The sequence below is a fragment of the Oncorhynchus mykiss genome, chromosome 8 (assembly GCF_057628025.1).
Source record: "Oncorhynchus mykiss isolate SJ-2025 chromosome 8, ASM5762802v1, whole genome shotgun sequence".
NCBI lineage: Eukaryota > Metazoa > Chordata > Actinopteri > Salmoniformes > Salmonidae > Oncorhynchus > Oncorhynchus mykiss.
The window spans coordinates 92724116-92742500 of NC_143029.1; the positions used below are offsets into that span (position 1 = coordinate 92724116).

Below are 18385 nucleotides of genomic sequence, written 5' to 3' on the forward strand. Positions count from 1 at the left end.
GGAGGTCAGCCTGATGAACCATGAAGACTGGAGGTCAGCCTGATGAACCAAACTACTCAGTAATCTCCATGAAGACTGGAGGTCAGCCTGATGAACCAAACTACTCAGTAATCTCCATGAAAACTGGAGGTCAGCCTGATGAACCAAACTACTCAGTAATTTCCATGAAGACTGGAGGTCAGCCTGATGAACCATGAAGACTGGAGGTCAGCCTGATGAACCATGAAGACTGGAGGTCAGCCTGATGAACCAAACTACTCAGTAATCTCCTCCATGGAGACTGGGGGTCAGCCTGATGAACCAAACTACTCAGTAATCTCCATGGAGACTGGAGGTCAGACTGGTGAACCAAACTACTCAGTAATCTCCATGGAGACTGGAGGTCAGCCTGATGAACCAAACTACTCAGTAATCTCCATGAAGACTGGAGGTCAGCCTGATGAACTAAACTACTCAGTAATCTCCATGGAGACTGGGAATCAACCTGATGAACCAAACTACTCAGTAATCTCCATGGAGACTGGAGGTCAGACTGGTGAACCAAACTACTCAGTAATCTCCATGGAGACTGGAGGTCAGCCTGATGAACCAAACTACTCAGTAATCTCCATGAAGACTGGAGGTCAGCCTGATGAACCAAACTACTCAGTAATCTCCATGAAGACTGGGGGTCAGCCTGATGAACCAAACTACTCAGTAATCTCCATGGAGACTGGAGGTCAGCCTGATGAACCAAACTACTCAGTAATTTCCATGAAGACTGGAGGTCAGCCTGATGATCCATGAAGACTGGAGGTCAGCCTGATGAACCAAACTACTCAGTAATCTCCATGGAGACTGGGGATCAACCTGATGAACCAAACTACTCAGTAATCTCCATGGAGACTGGGGATCAGCCTGATGAACCAAAGTACTCAGTAATCTCCATGGAGACTGGAGGTCAGCCTGATGAACTAAACTACTCAGTAATCTCCATGAAGACTGGAGGTCAGCCTGATGAACCATGAAGACTGGAGGTCAGCCTGATGAACCGAACTACTCAGTAATCTCCATGAAGACTGGAGGTCAGCCTGATGAACCAAACTACTCAGTAATCTCCATGGAGACTGGAGGTCAGCCTGATGAACCAAACTACTCAGTAATCTCCATGAAGACTGGAGGTCAGCCTGATGAACCAAACTACTTAGTAATCTCCATGAAGACTGGAGGTCAGCCTGATGAACCAAACTACTCAGTAATCTCCTTCATGAAGACTGGAGGTCAGCCTGATGAACCAAACTACTCAGTAATCTCCATGAAGACTGGAGGTCAGCCTGATGAACCAAACTACTCAGTAATCTCCATGAAGACTGGAGGTCAGCCTGATGAACCATGAAGACTGGAGGTCAGCCTGATGAACCATGAAGACTGGAGGTCAGCCTGATGAACCATGAAGACTGGAGGTCAGCCTGATGAACCATGAAGACTGGAGGTCAGCCTGAGGAACCATGAAGACTGGAGGTCAGCCTGATGAACCAAACTACTCAGTAATTTCCATGAAGACTGGAGGTCAGACTGATGCACCATGAAGACTGGAGGTCAGCCTGATGAACCAAACTACTCAGTAATCTCCATGGAGACTGGAGGTCAGCCTGATGAACCAAACTACTCAGTAATCTCCATAAAGACTGGAGGTCAGCCTGATGAACCAAACTACTCAGTAATCTCCATGAAGACTGGAGGTCAGCCTGATGAACCATGAAGACTGGAGGTCAGCCTGATGAACCATGAAGACTGGAGGTCAGCCAGAGGAACCATGAAGACTGGAGGTCATCCTGATGAACCAAACTACTCAGTAATCTCCATGAAGACTGGAGGTCAGCCTGATGAACCATGAAGACTGGAGGTCAGCCTGATGAACCATGAAGACTGGAGGTCAGCCTGATGAACCATGAAGACTGGAGGTCAGCCTGATGAACCAAACTACTCAGTAATCTCCATGAAGACTGGAGGTCAGCCTGATGAACCAAACTACTCAGTAATCTCCATGAAGACTGGAGGTCAGCCTGATGAACCATGAAGACTGGAGGTCAGCCTGATGAACCATGAAGACTGGAGGTCAGCCTGATGAACCATGAAGACTGGAGGTCAGCCTGATGAACCATGAAGACTGGAGGTCAGCCTGAGGAACCCTGAAGACTGGAGGTCAGCCTGATGAACCAAACTACTCAGTAATCTCCATGAAGACTGGAGGTCAGCCTGATGAACCATGAAGACTGGAGGTCAGCCTGAGGAACCATGAAGACTGGAGGTCAGCCTGATGAACCAAACTACTCAGTAATTTCCATGAAGACTGGAGGTCAGACTGATGCACCATGAAGACTGGAGGTCAGCCTGATGAACCAAACTACTCAGTAATCTCCATGGAGACTGGAGGTCAGCCTGATGAACCAAACTACTCAGTAATCTCCATGAAGACTGGAGGTCAGCCTGATGAACCAAACTACTTAGTAATCTCCATGAAGACTGGAGGTCAGCCTGATGAACCAAACTACTCAGTAATCTCCTTCATGAAGACTGGAGGTCAGCCTGATGAACCAAACTACTCAGTAATCTCCATGAAGACTGGAGGTCAGCCTGATGAACCAAACTACTCAGTAATCTCCATGAAGACTGGAGGTCAGCCTGATGAACCATGAAGACTGGAGGTCAGCCTGATGAACCATGAAGACTGGAGGTCAGCCTGATGAACCATGAAGACTGGAGGTCAGCCTGATGAACCATGAAGACTGGAGGTCAGCCTGAGGAACCATGAAGACTGGAGGTCAGCCTGATGAACCAAACTACTCAGTAATTTCCATGAAGACTGGAGGTCAGACTGATGCACCATGAAGACTGGAGGTCAGCCTGATGAACCAAACTACTCAGTAATCTCCATGGAGACTGGAGGTCAGCCTGATGAACCAAACTACTCAGTAATCTCCATAAAGACTGGAGGTCAGCCTGATGAACCAAACTACTCAGTAATCTCCATGAAGACTGGAGGTCAGCCTGATGAACCATGAAGACTGGAGGTCAGCCTGATGAACCATGAAGACTGGAGGTCAGCCAGAGGAACCATGAAGACTGGAGGTCATCCTGATGAACCAAACTACTCAGTAATCTCCATGAAGACTGGAGGTCAGCCTGATGAACCATGAAGACTGGAGGTCAGCCTGATGAACCATGAAGACTGGAGGTCAGCCTGATGAACCATGAAGACTGGAGGTCAGCCTGATGAACCAAACTACTCAGTAATCTCCATGAAGACTGGAGGTCAGCCTGATGAACCAAACTACTCAGTAATCTCCATGAAGACTGGAGGTCAGCCTGATGAACCATGAAGACTGGAGGTCAGCCTGATGAACCATGAAGACTGGAGGTCAGCCTGATGAACCATGAAGACTGGAGGTCAGCCTGATGAACCATGAAGACTGGAGGTCAGCCTGAGGAACCCTGAAGACTGGAGGTCAGCCTGATGAACCAAACTACTCAGTAATCTCCATGAAGACTGGAGGTCAGCCTGATGAACCATGAAGACTGGAGGTCAGCCTGATGAACCATGAAGACTGGAGGTCAGCCTAATGAACCAAACTACTCAGTAATCTCCTTCATGAAGACTGGAGGTCAGCCTGATAAACTAAACTACTCAGTAATCTCCTTCATGAAGACTGGAGGTCAGCCTGATGAACCAAACTACTCAGTAATCTCCATGAAGACTGGAGGTCAGCCTGATGAACCAAACTACTCAGTAATCTCCATGAAGACTGGAGGTCAGCCTGATGAACCATGAAGACTGGAGGTCAGCCTGATGAACCATGAAGACTGGAGGTCAGCCTGATGAACCATGAAGACTGGAGGTCAGCCTGATGAACCATGAAGACTGGAGGTCAGCCTGAGGAACCATGAAGACTGGAGGTCAGCCTGATGAACCAAACTACTCAGTAATTTCCATGAAGACTGGAGGTCAGACTGATGCACCATGAAGACTGGAGGTCAGCCTGATGAACCAAACTACTCAGTAATCTCCATGGAGACTGGAGGTCAGCCTGATGAACCAAACTACTCAGTAATCTCCATAAAGACTGGAGGTCAGCCTGATGAACCAAACTACTCAGTAATCTCCATGAAGACTGGAGGTCAGCCTGATGAACCATGAAGACTGGAGGTCAGCCTGATGAACCATGAAGACTGGAGGTCAGCCAGAGGAACCATGAAGACTGGAGGTCATCCTGATGAACCAAACTACTCAGTAATCTCCATGAAGACTGGAGGTCAGCCTGATGAACCATGAAGACTGGAGGTCAGCCTGATGAACCATGAAGACTGGAGGTCAGCCTGATGAACCATGGAGACTGGAGGTCAGCCTGATGAACCAAACTACTCAGTAATCTCCATGAAGACTGGAGGTCAGCCTGATGAACCAAACTACTCAGTAATCTCCATGAAGACTGGAGGTCAGCCTGATGAACCATGAAGACTGGAGGTCAGCCTGATGAACCATGAAGACTGGAGGTCAGCCTGATGAACCATGAAGACTGGAGGTCAGCCTGATGAACCATGAAGACTGGAGGTCAGCCTGAGGAACCATGAAGACTGGAGGTCAGCCTGATGAACCAAACTACTCAGTAATTTCCATGAAGACTGGAGGTCAGACTGATGCACCATGAAGACTGGAGGTCAGCCTGATGAACCAAACTACTCAGTAATCTCCATGGAGACTGGAGGTCAGTCTGATGAACCAAACTACTCAGTAATCTCCATAAAGACTGGAGGTCAGCCTGATGAACCAAACTACTCAGTAATCTCCATGAAGACTGGAGGTCAGCCTGATGAACCATGAAGACTGGAGGTCAGCCTGATGAACCATGAAGACTGGAGGTCAGCCAGAGGAACCATGAAGACTGGAGGTCATCCTGATGAACCAAACTACTCAGTAATCTCCATGAAGACTGGAGGTCAGCCTGATGAACCATGAAGACTGGAGGTCAGCCTGATGAACCATGAAGACTGGAGGTCAGCCTGATGAACCATGAAGACTGGAGGTCAGCCTGATGAACCAAACTACTCAGTAATCTCCATGAAGACTGGAGGTCAGCCTGATGAACCAAACTACTCAGTAATCTCCATGAAGACTGGAGGTCAGCCTGATGAACCATGAAGACTGGAGGTCAGCCTGATGAACCATGAAGACTGGAGGTCAGCCTGATGAACCATGAAGACTGGAGGTCAGCCTGATGAACCATGAAGACTGGAGGTCAGCCTGAGGAACCCTGAAGACTGGAGGTCAGCCTGATGAACCAAACTACTCAGTAATCTCCATGAAGACTGGAGGTCAGCCTGATGAACCATGAAGACTGGAGGTCAGCCTGATGAACCATGAAGACTGGAGGTCAGCCTAATGAACCAAACTACTCAGTAATCTCCTTCATGAAGACTGGAGGTCAGCCTGATAAACTAAACTACTCAGTAATCTCCTTCATGAAGACTGGAGGTCAGCCTGATGAACCAAACTACTCAGTAATCTCCATGAAGACTGGAGGTCAGCCTGATGAACCAAACTACTCAGTAATCTCCATGAAGACTGGAGGTCAGCCTGATGAACCATGAAGACTGGAGGTCAGCCTGATGAACCATGAAGACTGGAGGTCAGCCTGATGAACCATGAAGACTGAAGGTCAGCCTGATGAACCAAACTACTCAGTAATTTCCATGAAGACTGGAGGTCAGACTGATGCACCATGAAGACTGGAGGTCAGCCTGATGAACCAAACTACTCAGTAATCTCCATGGAGACTGGAGGTCAGCCTGATGAACCAAACTACTCAGTAATCTCCATAAAGACTGGAGGTCAGCCTGATGAACCAAACTACTCAGTAATCTCCATGAAGACTGGAGGTCAGCCTGATGAACCATGAAGACTGGAGGTCAGCCTGATGAACCATGAAGACTGGAGGTCAGCCAGAGGAACCATGAAGACTGGAGGTCATCCTGATGAACCAAACTACTCAGTAATCTCCATGAAGACTGGAGGTCAGCCTGATGAACCATGAAGACTGGAGGTCAGCCTGATGAACCATGAAGACTGGAGGTCAGCCTGATGAACCATGAAGACTGGAGGTCAGCCTGATGAACCAAACTACTCAGTAATCTCCATGAAGACTGGAGGTCAGCCTGATGAACCAAACTACTCAGTAATCTCCATGAAGACTGGAGGTCAGCCTGATGAACCATGAAGACTGGAGGTCAGCCTGATGAACCATGAAGACTGGAGGTCAGCCTGATGAACCATGAAGACTGGAGGTCAGCCTGATGAACCATGAAGACTGGAGGTCAGCCTGAGGAACCCTGAAGACTGGAGGTCAGCCTGATGAACCAAACTACTCAGTAATCTCCATGAAGACTGGAGGTCAGCCTGATGAACCATGAAGACTGGAGGTCAGCCTGATGAACCATGAAGACTGGAGGTCAGCCTAATGAACCAAACTACTCAGTAATCTCCTTCATGAAGACTGGAGGTCAGCCTGATAAACTAAACTACTCAGTAATCTCCTTCATGAAGACTGGAGGTCAGCCTGATGAACCAAACTACTCAGTAATCTCCTTCATGAAGACTGGAGGTCAGCCTGATAAACTAAACTACTCAGTAATCTCCATGGAGACTGGGGATCAGCCTGATGAACTAAACTACTCAGTAATCTCCATAGAGACTGGGGATCAGCCTGATGAACCAAACTACTCAGTAATCTCCATGGATCAGCCTGATGAACCAAACTACTCAGTACAAAGCTGTCCTCAAGGCAAATGGTGATTACTTTAAAGAATATAAAATATATTTTGATGTGTTTAACACTACTTTGGTTACTTCATGATTCCTTATTTGTTATGTCATGGTTTTGATGTCTTCAATATTATTCTTCAATGTAGAAAATAGTTTTAAAAGAAAAACCCTGGAATGAGTATGTGTGTCCAAACTTTTGACTGGTACTGTATATTAGTGGTGTGTTTTTCATATCAGCCCTTTTGGTCTTCCAACCAGTCTTTACCTGTTTTTATCTGCACTGTTTTGTCTTTCACTTATTTTCTTTGGCGTGAATACATAAAACATAAATAAATCAACAACAACAAAAATACTGACTTGTTTTCTGATCCACACCCCTACTTATTTTTTGAAGGTACTGTGTCTGTGACCAACAGATGCATATCTGTTATTCCCACTCAATCCATAGATTAGGGCCTCAAAGATGTATTTCCATTGACTGATATCCTTATATGATCTGTAACTCAGTAAAATATTGTTGCATGTTGCGTTTATATTTTGTTTAGTGTTCAATATATCAATATTTGCGCATAAAGGTGTTTCCAGCGCCATTTCCTGCATAAATAATTTTACAGGCACAAAGAATTCCACCATGTCGACAGAGACATTATCGTTCGACATTTCTAACATTTTACCAAAACTTCCTGTTTCCATCCCAGCTGTCGTGATTTTTTTATAAGGTATGACTTTTTCACATAAAAACTGTTGATGGTAACGTGGTTAGTGATGCGATATAACTTTTCTCTGTGTGTGTTGTTGTTGCTAGGCGCCACCCATGTGACCGGTCCCTGACATGGAACTCTGGAGCGCTGCACTACTCTGATGAGATCATCTTAGTGCGCCAGCTGAGTGACATCGCCACCGAGCGCCAGGCGCTCATCAGTGACATCAAGGGCATCAGCTACATCGGCAAGGGAACACACACTGACTGTGCCATCAAGAGAGGCATCGCTGAGCTGCTCATAGGGTAATACACACATACACGTCATTAGAAAGGCTCATCAGGATGTCTCCCTCATTCCTCTCTGACCACACCCCTTAACTGTCCCCTGGCCCTGCCCATTAATCACCATTCCCCTCCCTTTCCTCATCTGAATACCTGTCTAATGGTTTCTCTATAGTACCTGTCTAGTGGTTTCTCTATAGTACCTGTCTAGTGGTTTCTCTATAGTACCTGTCTAATGGTTTCTCTATAGTACCTGTCTAATGGTTTCTCTATAGTACCTGTCTAGTGGTTTCTCTATAGTACCTGTCTAGTGGTTTCTCTATAGTACCTGTCTAGTGGTTTCTCTATAGTACCTGTCTAATGGTTTCTCTATAGTACCTGTCTAGTGGTTTCTCTATAGTACCTGAATAATGGTTTCTCTATAGTATCTGTCTAATGGTTTCTCTATAGTACCTGTCTAATGGTTTCTCTATAGTACCTGAATAATGGTTTCTCTATAGTATCTGTCTAATGGTTTCTCTATAGTATCTGTCTAATGGTTTCTCTATAGTACCTGTATAATGGTTTCTCTATAGTACCTGTCTAGTGGTTTCTCTATAGTACCTGTCTAGTGGTTTCTCTATAGTACCTGTCTAGTGGTTTTTCTATAGTACCTGTCTAGTGGTTTCTCTATAGTACCTGTCTAATGGTTTCTCTATAGTACCTGTCTAATGGTTTCTCTATAGTACCTGTCTAGTGGTTTCTCTATAGTACCTGTCTAGTGGTTTCTCTATAGTACCTGTCTAATGGTTTCTCTATAGTACCTGTCTAGTGGTTTCTCTACAGTACCTGTCTAATGGTTTCTCTATAGTACCTGTCTAGTGGTTTCTCTATAGTACCTGTCTAGTGGTTTCTCTATAGTACCTGTCTAATGGTTTCTCTATAGTACCTGTCTAGTGGTTTCTCTATAGTACCTGTCTAATGGTTTCTCTATAGTACCTGTGTAGTGGTTTCTCTATAGTACCTGTCTAGTGGTTTCTCTATAGTACCTGTCTAATGGTTTCTCTATAGTACCTGTCTAGTGTTTTTGTTGTTGCAGTGTGTCTCATTACGTCCCTTTCTATCCGGTGTGTGTGTTCAGGGGCTCCCACTACCAGGAAAATAAGTACATCGTCGTGGTGACGGACGGTCATCCTCTAACAGGTTACAAGGAGCCCTGTGGGGGGATACAGGAAGCTGCCAATGAGGCCAGGCAACACGGGGTTAAAGTCTTCTCTGTCGCCATATCACCTGACCAGGAGGTACGACACACACACACACACACACACACACACACCCTTTTAACCTGACCATGGTAACAGTATTTCACTCTGTATAGTTTACTCCGCTACTTGGGTCATTTCTCTTCCTCTCTCACCAAGCCCCGCCCCCTGTAACACAAGGAGCGCAGTTGTTGTTGGTTGAGCACGAGATCATTTGCAGACCGTTTGCATGGTCGATGTCTTCAGTCTGCATGGTCGATGTCTTCAGTCTGCATGGTCGATGCAGCAAATGCAATAATATGTTGATGACATCTATGCTGCTTTCCCCTTTGCTTCTTTATAGAAATCCATAAGCATTCTATAATTACTCTATTAGTTTGTAGATGTTACTGTCTGCAAACATCTAGTTAGTCTTTTCCCGTTAGCTGGCAAGCTAATAAATGTACTGCGTCAGAGCAAACATAGCTGTCTAATACAGTCTGATACCAGTGCTGGTGTAGGCCTAAATCAGCATGTTGGTTGCAGCAACCAACACGAGAGAGGAATAGGTTAGCTACATGAAGTAAGCCAAAGATTATAGGGGTCCCATGGGAAACACTGACCAAGACTTTGGTTCCTACCCTGTCACAATAACACCTCCATAGAGATCGTATTAGTATTGGCACTCCCCTGGGAAACACTGACCAACACTTTGGTTCCTACCCTGTCACAATAACACCTCCATAGAGATCTTAATAGTATTAGCACTCCCCTGGGAAACACTGACCAACACTTTGGTTCCTACCCTGTCACAAAAATACCTCCATAGAGATCTTATTAGTATTGGCACTCCCCTGAGAAACACTGGTCATCACTTTGGTTCCTATCCTGTCACATTAACACCTCCATAGAGATCTTATTAGTATTGGCACTCCCCTGGGAAACACTGACCAACACTTTGGTTCCTATCCTGTCACAATAACTCCTCCATAGAGATCTTAATAGTATTATCATTCCCCTGGGAAACACTGACCAACACTTTGGTTCCTGCCCTGTCACAATAACACCTCCATAGTGATTATATTAGTAATCTAATTCCTAGTTCTATGAACGCCTCCCTGGCTTTTTCATTGGTTGTCATGTCAAACAACACTGTGTTCAAAGTGCCCACTGTTATTATAATTATATTTTTACTACATAATCATAATAATCATTCTATTTCCATGACTACAGCAGTTCACCCAAGTGTTTTGATCTAAATTGCAAGTCTAATCACAATTGCAATATTTGGTTAAAAATAAAAGCCTAGATGTATTGCCAATATCATGCAGCCCTACGTGGCAGTATGGAAACTTTTGGAACTTTTGGTTGAAGTTGAATTGAACAGTATAAATCAATCAGAATGGAGTAAGACCCATTGAAATCACGTAGAATGTACAGTGGGGAGAACAAGTATTTGATACACTGCCGATTTTGCAGATTTTCCTACTTACAAAGCACCTCTACATGCTTTGTAAGTAGGAAAACCTGCAAAATCGGCAGTGTATCAAATACTTGTTCTCCCCACTGTATGTTTTGCCACCCTGAGGTTACCCAGCCCTAGAGACCATATCACCCAGCCCTAGAGACCATATCACTCAGCCCTAGAGACCATATCACCCAGCCCTAGAGACCATATCACCCAGCCCTAGAGACCATATCACCCAGCCCTAGAGACCATATCACCCAGCCCTAGAGACCATATCACCCAGCCCTAGAGACCATATCACCCAGCCCTAGGGACCATATCACCCAGCCCTAGAGACCATATCACCCAGCCCTAGAGACCATATCACCCAGCCCTAGAGACCATATCACCCAGCCCTAGAGACCATATCACCCAGCCCTAGAGACCATATCACCCAGCCCTAGGGACCATATCACCCAGCCCTAGAGCCCATATCACCCAGCCCTAGAGATCATATCACCCAGCCCTAGAGACCATATCACCCAGCCCTAGAGACCAATAGAGGCAATGATGTGGATGTTATGGTGTTGACTTGATGTTGGTTTAGTTATACGGTTGTTCGCGGGTCACTAATATGGTGTTGACTTGATGTTGCTGTAGTTATGTTGATGTTGATAACTATGTGGATGTATTTATAATATGTATCGATAACTTAACTTTACTTGCGTAACCCCGGTTCTCGAATATTATGAGTGAGATGACTCACTGTGAGGGACTCACCAGAACAGGCAAGCCCCATACTATTGTGGAGGACTTCTTTCTTCCTGCTGCCGTGGATATGGCTGGGACAATGCTGAGGGAAAAGGCCTTAAAAACTATACAGGCAATTTCTTCATCTAACAACACTGTTTCACAACGCATCAGTGACATGGCAGGAGATGCTTTGAAACAATTACTGCTTCGCATACAAGCCAGTGAATTCTATGCGTTACATCTGGATGAGTCAACAGGCCTGGTACAGCTCCTGGTATATGTCTGTTACAGCTGGATGAGTCAACAGGCCTGGCATAGCTCCTGGTATATGTCTGTTACAGCTGGATGAGTCAACAGACGTGGTGGGCCTGGCACAGCTCCTGGTATATGTCTGTTACAGCTGGATGAGTCAACAGATGTGGTGGGCCTGGTACAGCTCCTGGTATATGTCTGTTACAGCTGGATGAGTCAACAGACGTGGTGGGCCTGGCACAGCTCCTGGTATATGTCTGTTACAGCTGGATGAGTCAACAGACGTGGTGGGCCTGGTACAGCTCCTGGTATATGTCTGTTACAGCTGGATGAGTCAACAGACGTGGTGGGCCTGGCACAGCTCCTGGTATATGTCTGTTACAGCTGGATGAGTCAACAGATGTGGTGGGCCTGGTACAGCTCCTGGTATATGTCTGTTACAGCTGGATGAGTCAACAGACGTGGTGGGCCTGGCACAGCTCCTGGTATATGTCTGTTACAGCTGGATGAGTCAACAGACGTGGTGGGCCTGGTACAGCTCCTGGTATATGTCTGTTACAGCTGGATGAGTCAACAGACGTGGTGGGCCTGGTACAGCTCCTGGTATATGTCTGTTACAGCTGGATGAGTCAACAGACGTGGTGGGCCTGGTACAGCTCCTGGTATATGTCTGTTACAGCTGGATGAGTCAACAGACGTGGTGGGCCTGGTACAGCTCCTGGTATATGTCTGTTACAGCTGGATGAGTCAACAGACGTGGTGGGCCTGGCACAGCTCCTGGTATATGTCTGTTACATCTGGATGAGTGAACAGACGTGGCGGGCCTGGCACAGCTCCTGGTATATGTTTGTTAAGTTTTTGGGGGGTCAATTAAGGAAGACATCCTCTTCTGGAAACCAGGACAACATGAGAGGAATGGTACCGGACAGCTTTGTGACATCAAATGGACTTTGGTGGTCAGGATGTGTTCGGTATTGATGGCGTAAAAGCCATGGCAGGAAGACATAGTGGAATGGTAACGCGCGTGCAAGCAGTTGCTACCATCGCCACTTGGGTACACTACAGTATCCACCAAGAGGCTCTTGCTGCCAAAGGAATGCCTGACAGCTTGAAAGACGTTTTGGACACTACAGTGTTAACTTCCTGAGTGTAGGGGGCAGTATTTTCGTTTTTGGCTAAAAAACGTACCCATTTGAAACTGCCTACTTCTCAAGCCCAGAAACTAGAATATGCATATAATTCTCAGATTAGGATAGAAAACACTCTAAAGTTTCCAAAACTGTCAAAATATTGTCTGAGTATAACAGAACTGATATTGCAGGCGAAAACATGAGGAAAATCCAACAAGGAAGCGCTGTTTTTCCTGAAAGCTCTCTGTTGCATTGGATGCCTTGTCTCCATTTAAAGGGATATCACCCAGATTCCTTTTCCTATGGCTTCCTCAAGCTGTGAACAGTCTTTAGACATAGTTTCAGGCTTTTATTTTGAAAAATGAGCGAGAAAGAACCCATCTCGTTAGTGCATGGCTGGGTGCCAGCAGAGTTTTTCATGCGCAACAGCCATTTTCTCTCTCTCTCCTATGGAAGAAGCTACATTCCGGTTTACATATTATCGATTATATATTGTAAAAACAACCTGAGGATTGATTATAAAAAACATTTGACATATTTCCACGCACTTTACGGATACTATTTGGAATTTTTGTCTGCGATGTCGTGACCGCTCGAGCCTGTGGATTTCTGAACATAACGCTCCAAACAAATGGATGTATTTTGGATATAAAAATAATCTTTATGGAACAAAAGGAACATTTATTGTGTAACTGGGAGTCTCGTGAGTGCAAACATCCGAAGATCATCAAAGGTAAGCAATTTAATTTATTGCTTTTCTGACTTTCGTGACCAATCTACTTGGCTGCTAGCTGTTTGTAATGTTTTGTCTACTGAGAGATGTTCTTACATAAACGCTTGTTATGCTTTCACCGAAAAGCTGTATTGAAATCTGACACGCCAGGTGGATTAACAACAAACTAAGCTGTGTTTTGCTATATCGCACTTGTGATTTCATGAAAATTTAATATTTTTAGTCATTTAATTTGAATTTGGCGCTCTGCAATTCAGCAGATGTTGATGAAAATGATCCCGCTAACGGGATGGGTGCGTCAAGAAGTTGTTAAACCAAGGCCCCTGAACTCTCCTGTATTTTCTGCATTACGCAATGTTATGAGCAGCGACCATGTAATGCTTTTACAACATACAGAAGTGCGCTGGCTACCTCCAATTTGCTTTAAAGAGATGGGTGGGGCTAAAGCTTAACCTCTCTGACGGTAGCGTCCCACCTCGCCAACAGCCAGTGAAATTGCAGGGCGCCAAATTCAAAACAACAAAAATCCCATAATTAAAATTCCTCAAACATACAAGTATTTTACACCATTTTAAAGATAAACTTGTAAATCCAGCCACAGTGTCCGATTTCAAAAAGGCTTTACAGCGAAAGCACACCAAACGATTAAGTTAGGTCAGCACCTAGTCACAGAAAAACACAGCCATTTTTCCAGCCAAAGAGAGGAGTCACAAAAAGCAGAAATAGAGATAAAATTAATCACTAACCTTTGATGATCTTCATCAGACAACACTCATGGGACTTTATGTTACACAATACATGTATGTTTTGTTCGATAAAGTTCATATTTATATCCAAAAATCTCAGTTTACATTGGCGCGTTATGTTCAGTAGTTCCAAAACGTCCTGTGATTTTGCAGAGAGCCACATCAATTTATAGAAATACTCATAATAAACATTGCTAAAAGATTCAACTATTATACATGGAATTTTAGATCCACTTCTCCTTAATACAACCGCTGTGTCAGATTTCAAAAAAACTTTACGGAAAAAGCACACCATGCAATAATCTGAGTACAGCTCTCAGAAACCAAAACAAGCCATACAGATATCCGCCATGTGGAGTCAACAGAAGTCAGAAATAGCATTCTAAATATTCACTTACCTTTGATGATCTTCATCAGAATGCACTCCCAGGGCTCCCAGTTCCACAATAAATGTTTGGTTTGTTCGATAAAGTTCATAATTTATGTCCAAATACCTCCTTTTTGTTTGCGCGTTTAGCCCAGTAATCCAAATTCACGAGGCACGATCACTAGGTGCAGACAAAGTCAAAAAGTTCTGTTACAGTCCGTAGAAACATGTCAAACGATGTATAGAATCAATCTTTAGTATGTTTCTAACATAAATCTTCAATAATGATCCAACCGGAGAATTCCTTTCTATTCAGAAATGCAATGGAATGCAGGTCGCTCTCACGTGTGCGCGTGTGATCACTGTATTGATCTCTATATTGATCTCTGTATTGATCTCTGTATTGATTTCTGCATTGATCTCTGAATTGATCTCTGTTTTGATCTCTGTATTGATCTCTGTATTGATCTCTGCATTGATCTCTGAATTGATCTCTGTATTGATCTCTATATTGATCTCTGAATTGAGCACTGTACTGATCTCTGTATTGATCTCTGTATCTCTGAATTGATCTCTGTATATCTTTATTGATCTCTGTATTGATCTCTGTACTGATCTCTATATTGATCTCTGTATTGATCTCTGTATTGATCTCTGTATTGATCTTTGTATCTCTATATTGATCTCTGTATTAATCTCTGTATTAATCTCTGTACTGATCTCTGAATTGATCTCTGTATTGATCTCTGTATTGATCTCTATATTGATCTCTGTATTGATTTCTGTATTGATCTCTGTATTGATCTCTGCATTGATCTCTGAATTGATCTCTGTTTTGATCTCTGTATTGATCTCTATATTGATCTCTATATTGATCTCTGAATTGATCACTGTATTGATCTCTATATTGATCTCTGTATTGATATCTGTATCTCTGTATTGATCTCTGTATCTCTTTATTGATCTCTGTATTGATATCTGCATTGATCTCTGTATTGATCTCTGTATTGATATTTTTATTGATCTCTGTATTGATCTCTGTATTGATCTCTGTATCTCTGTATTGATCTCTGTATTGATCTCTGTATCTCTGTAATGATCTCTGTATCTCTGTATTGATCTCTGCATTGATCTCTGTATCTCTGTATTCATCTCTGTATTGATCTCTGTATCTCTGTATTGATCTCTGTATCTCTGTATTGATCTCTGTATCTCTGTATTGATCTCTGTATCTCTGTATTGATCTCTGTATTGATCTCTGTATCTCTGTATTCATCTCTGTATTTATCTCTGTATCGCTGTATTGATCTCTGTATTGATCTCTGTATTGATCTCTGTATTGATCTCTGTATCTCAGTATTGATCTCTGTATTGATTTATGTATATCTGTATTGATCTCAAAAGGACACCAGACTGTCAGTGATTGCTACAGACCAGAACTACAGACAGAACTTCACAGCAGCTGACAACAGTAGATCCACCCAGCTACAGACCATTCGCAGCATCATAGATATGATCGTACGTATCACACCCCTCCCCTCCCCACACCTTTCCTCTCCTCTCCATATCTCTCCTCCTTTCCCCTCCTCTAATTATATCTCTCCTCCTTTCCTCTCCTCTCCGTAACTCTCCTCCTCTCCTCTCCTCTCCATATCTCTCCTCCTTTCCTCTCCTCTCCATATCTCTCCTCCTTTCCTCTCCTCTCCATCTCTCCTCCTTTCCTCTCCTCTCCATATCTCTCCTCCTTTCCTCCTCCTCTCCCATATATCTCCTCCTTTCCTCTCCTCTCCATATCTCTCCTCCTTTCCTCTCCTCTCTCCTCCTCCCTCCTCCTCTCCCTCCCTCTCCTCACCTCCTCCTTTCACACCCCTCCCACCCTCTCCCACTCTACTCCTCCCTCACTCTCCTCCCCCCTCCTCTCTACTCTCCCTCTCCTCTACTCCCCTCCCTCTCTACTCCCCTCCCCCTCCCTCTCTACTCCCTCCCTCTCCCTCTCTACTCCCCTCCCTCTCCCTCTCTACTCCCCTCCCTCTCCCTCTCTACTCCCCTCCCTCCCTCTCTCCTCCCTCTCCCTCTCCTCCTACTCCCTCCCTCTCCCTCTCTACATCCCCTCCCCTCTCTACTCCCCTCCCTCTCCCTCTCTACTCCCCTCCCCCCCCTCCCCTCTACTCCCCTCCCTCCCTCTCCCTCTCTACTCCCCTCCCTCCCTCCCTCTCTACTCCCCTCCCTCTCCCTCTCCCTCTCCTCTCCCTCTCCCTCTCCCTCTCCCTCTCCCTCTCTACTCCCCTCCCCCTCCCTCTCCCTCTCTACTCCCCTCCCTCTCCCTCTCTACTCCCCTCCCTCTCTACTCCCCTCTCTACTCCCTCTCCCTCTCCCTCTCCCTCTCCCTCTCCCTCTCTACTCCCCTCCCCCTCCCCCTCCCTCTCTACTCCCCTCCCTCTCCTTCTCTACTCCCCTCCCTCTCCTTCTCTACTCCCCTCCCCCCTCCCTCTCTACTCCCCTCCCTCTCCCTCTCTACTCCCCTCCCTCTCTACTCCCCTCCCTCTCCCTCTCTACTCCCCTCCCTCTCCCTCTCTACTCCCCTCCCCCTCCCTCTCCCTCTCTACTCCCTCCCTCTCTACTCCCCTCCCTCTCCCTCTCTACTCCCTCCTCTCTCCCTAGCTACTCCTCTCCCTCTCCCTCTTTCCTCCCCTCCTCTCTCCCTCTCTACTCCCTCTCCCTCTTCCTCTCCTCCTCTCTCCCTATCTACTCCTCTCCCTCTCTACTCCCCTCCCTCTCGCTCTCTACTCCCCTCCTCTCTCCCTCTCTACTCCCCTCCCCACTCCCCTCCTCTCTCCCTCTCTACTCCCCTCCCCCTCCCTCTCTACTCCCCTCCCCTCCTCTCCTTCTCTACTCCCCTCCTCTCTCCCTCTCTACTCCCCTCCCTCTCCCTCTTTCCTCCCCTCCTCTCCCTCTCTACTCCCCTCCCTCTCTACTCCCCTCCTCTCTCCCTCTCTACTCCCCTCCCCCTCCCTCTCTACTCCCCTCCCCCTCCCTCTCTACTCTCCTCCCTTTCCCTCTCTACTCCCCTCCCTCTCCTATCATTTTAAAGTGTAAATGAGTCTCTCTAACCTCTGATCCATTTTCTCTTACAGACCAATGAGACCAAGGATGTGGTATGTCTTGTCTACCTATGTGACATGTTATTTCTACACTAATCATTACTTCCATTTGTCTGTTTGTTGACATTTCTAACTGTGCTTTTTTCTATTTTTTTCAGTGCTGTTCTTTTGACTGCAATGTAAGTAGCCCCTAAATCCCATGACCCCCTTATGACCCCTTTATAACAGGTTGTAGTGTTCTATGAAGGCTCTCTGAGTGACATAGCAGAATGACCCCCTTATGACCCCTTTATAACAGGTTGTAGTGTTCTATGAAGGCTCTCTGAGTGACATAGCAGTATGACCCCCTTATGACACCTTTATAACAGGTTGTAGTGTTCTATGAAGGCTCTCTAAGTGACATAGCAGTATGACCCCCTTATGACACCTTTATAACAGGTTGTAGTGTTCTATGAAGGCTCTTTGAGTGACATAGCAGTACGACCCCTTTATGACACCTTTATAACAGGTTGTAGTGTTCTATGAAGGCTCTCTGAGTGACATAGCAGTACGACCCCTTATGACACCTTTATAACAGGTTGTAGTGTTCTATGAAGGCTCCGAGTGACATAGCAGTATGGCCCCCTTATGACACCTTTATAACAGGTTGTAGTGTTCTATGAAGGCTCTCTGAGTGACATAGCAGTATGACCCCCTTATGACACCTTTATAACAGGTTGTAGTGTTCTATGAAGGCTCTCTGTGTGACATAGCAGTACAACCCCTTATGACACCTTTATAACAGGTTGTAGTGTTCACTCTCTGAGTGACATAGCGGTATGACCCATGATGACATCACTGATGATGTGTTTT

At 45.4% G+C, this 18385-nt stretch overlaps 1 protein-coding gene across 1 annotated transcript in view; it reads left to right on the forward strand.

The window, feature by feature from the left end:
- LOC110517228 (collagen alpha-1(VI) chain) overlaps positions 1-18385 on the forward strand; it is a 117923-nt gene that overhangs the window by 37066 nt on the left and 62472 nt on the right. Inside the window, exons 3-7 of the mRNA XM_036986771.2 lie at positions 7605-7805; positions 8905-9064; positions 15837-15950; positions 17567-17587; positions 17692-17712. Coding sequence (XP_036842666.2) covers positions 7605-7805; positions 8905-9064; positions 15837-15950; positions 17567-17587; positions 17692-17712 — 517 coding nt within the window. The remainder of the gene's footprint in view (positions 1-7604; positions 7806-8904; positions 9065-15836; positions 15951-17566; positions 17588-17691; positions 17713-18385) is intronic.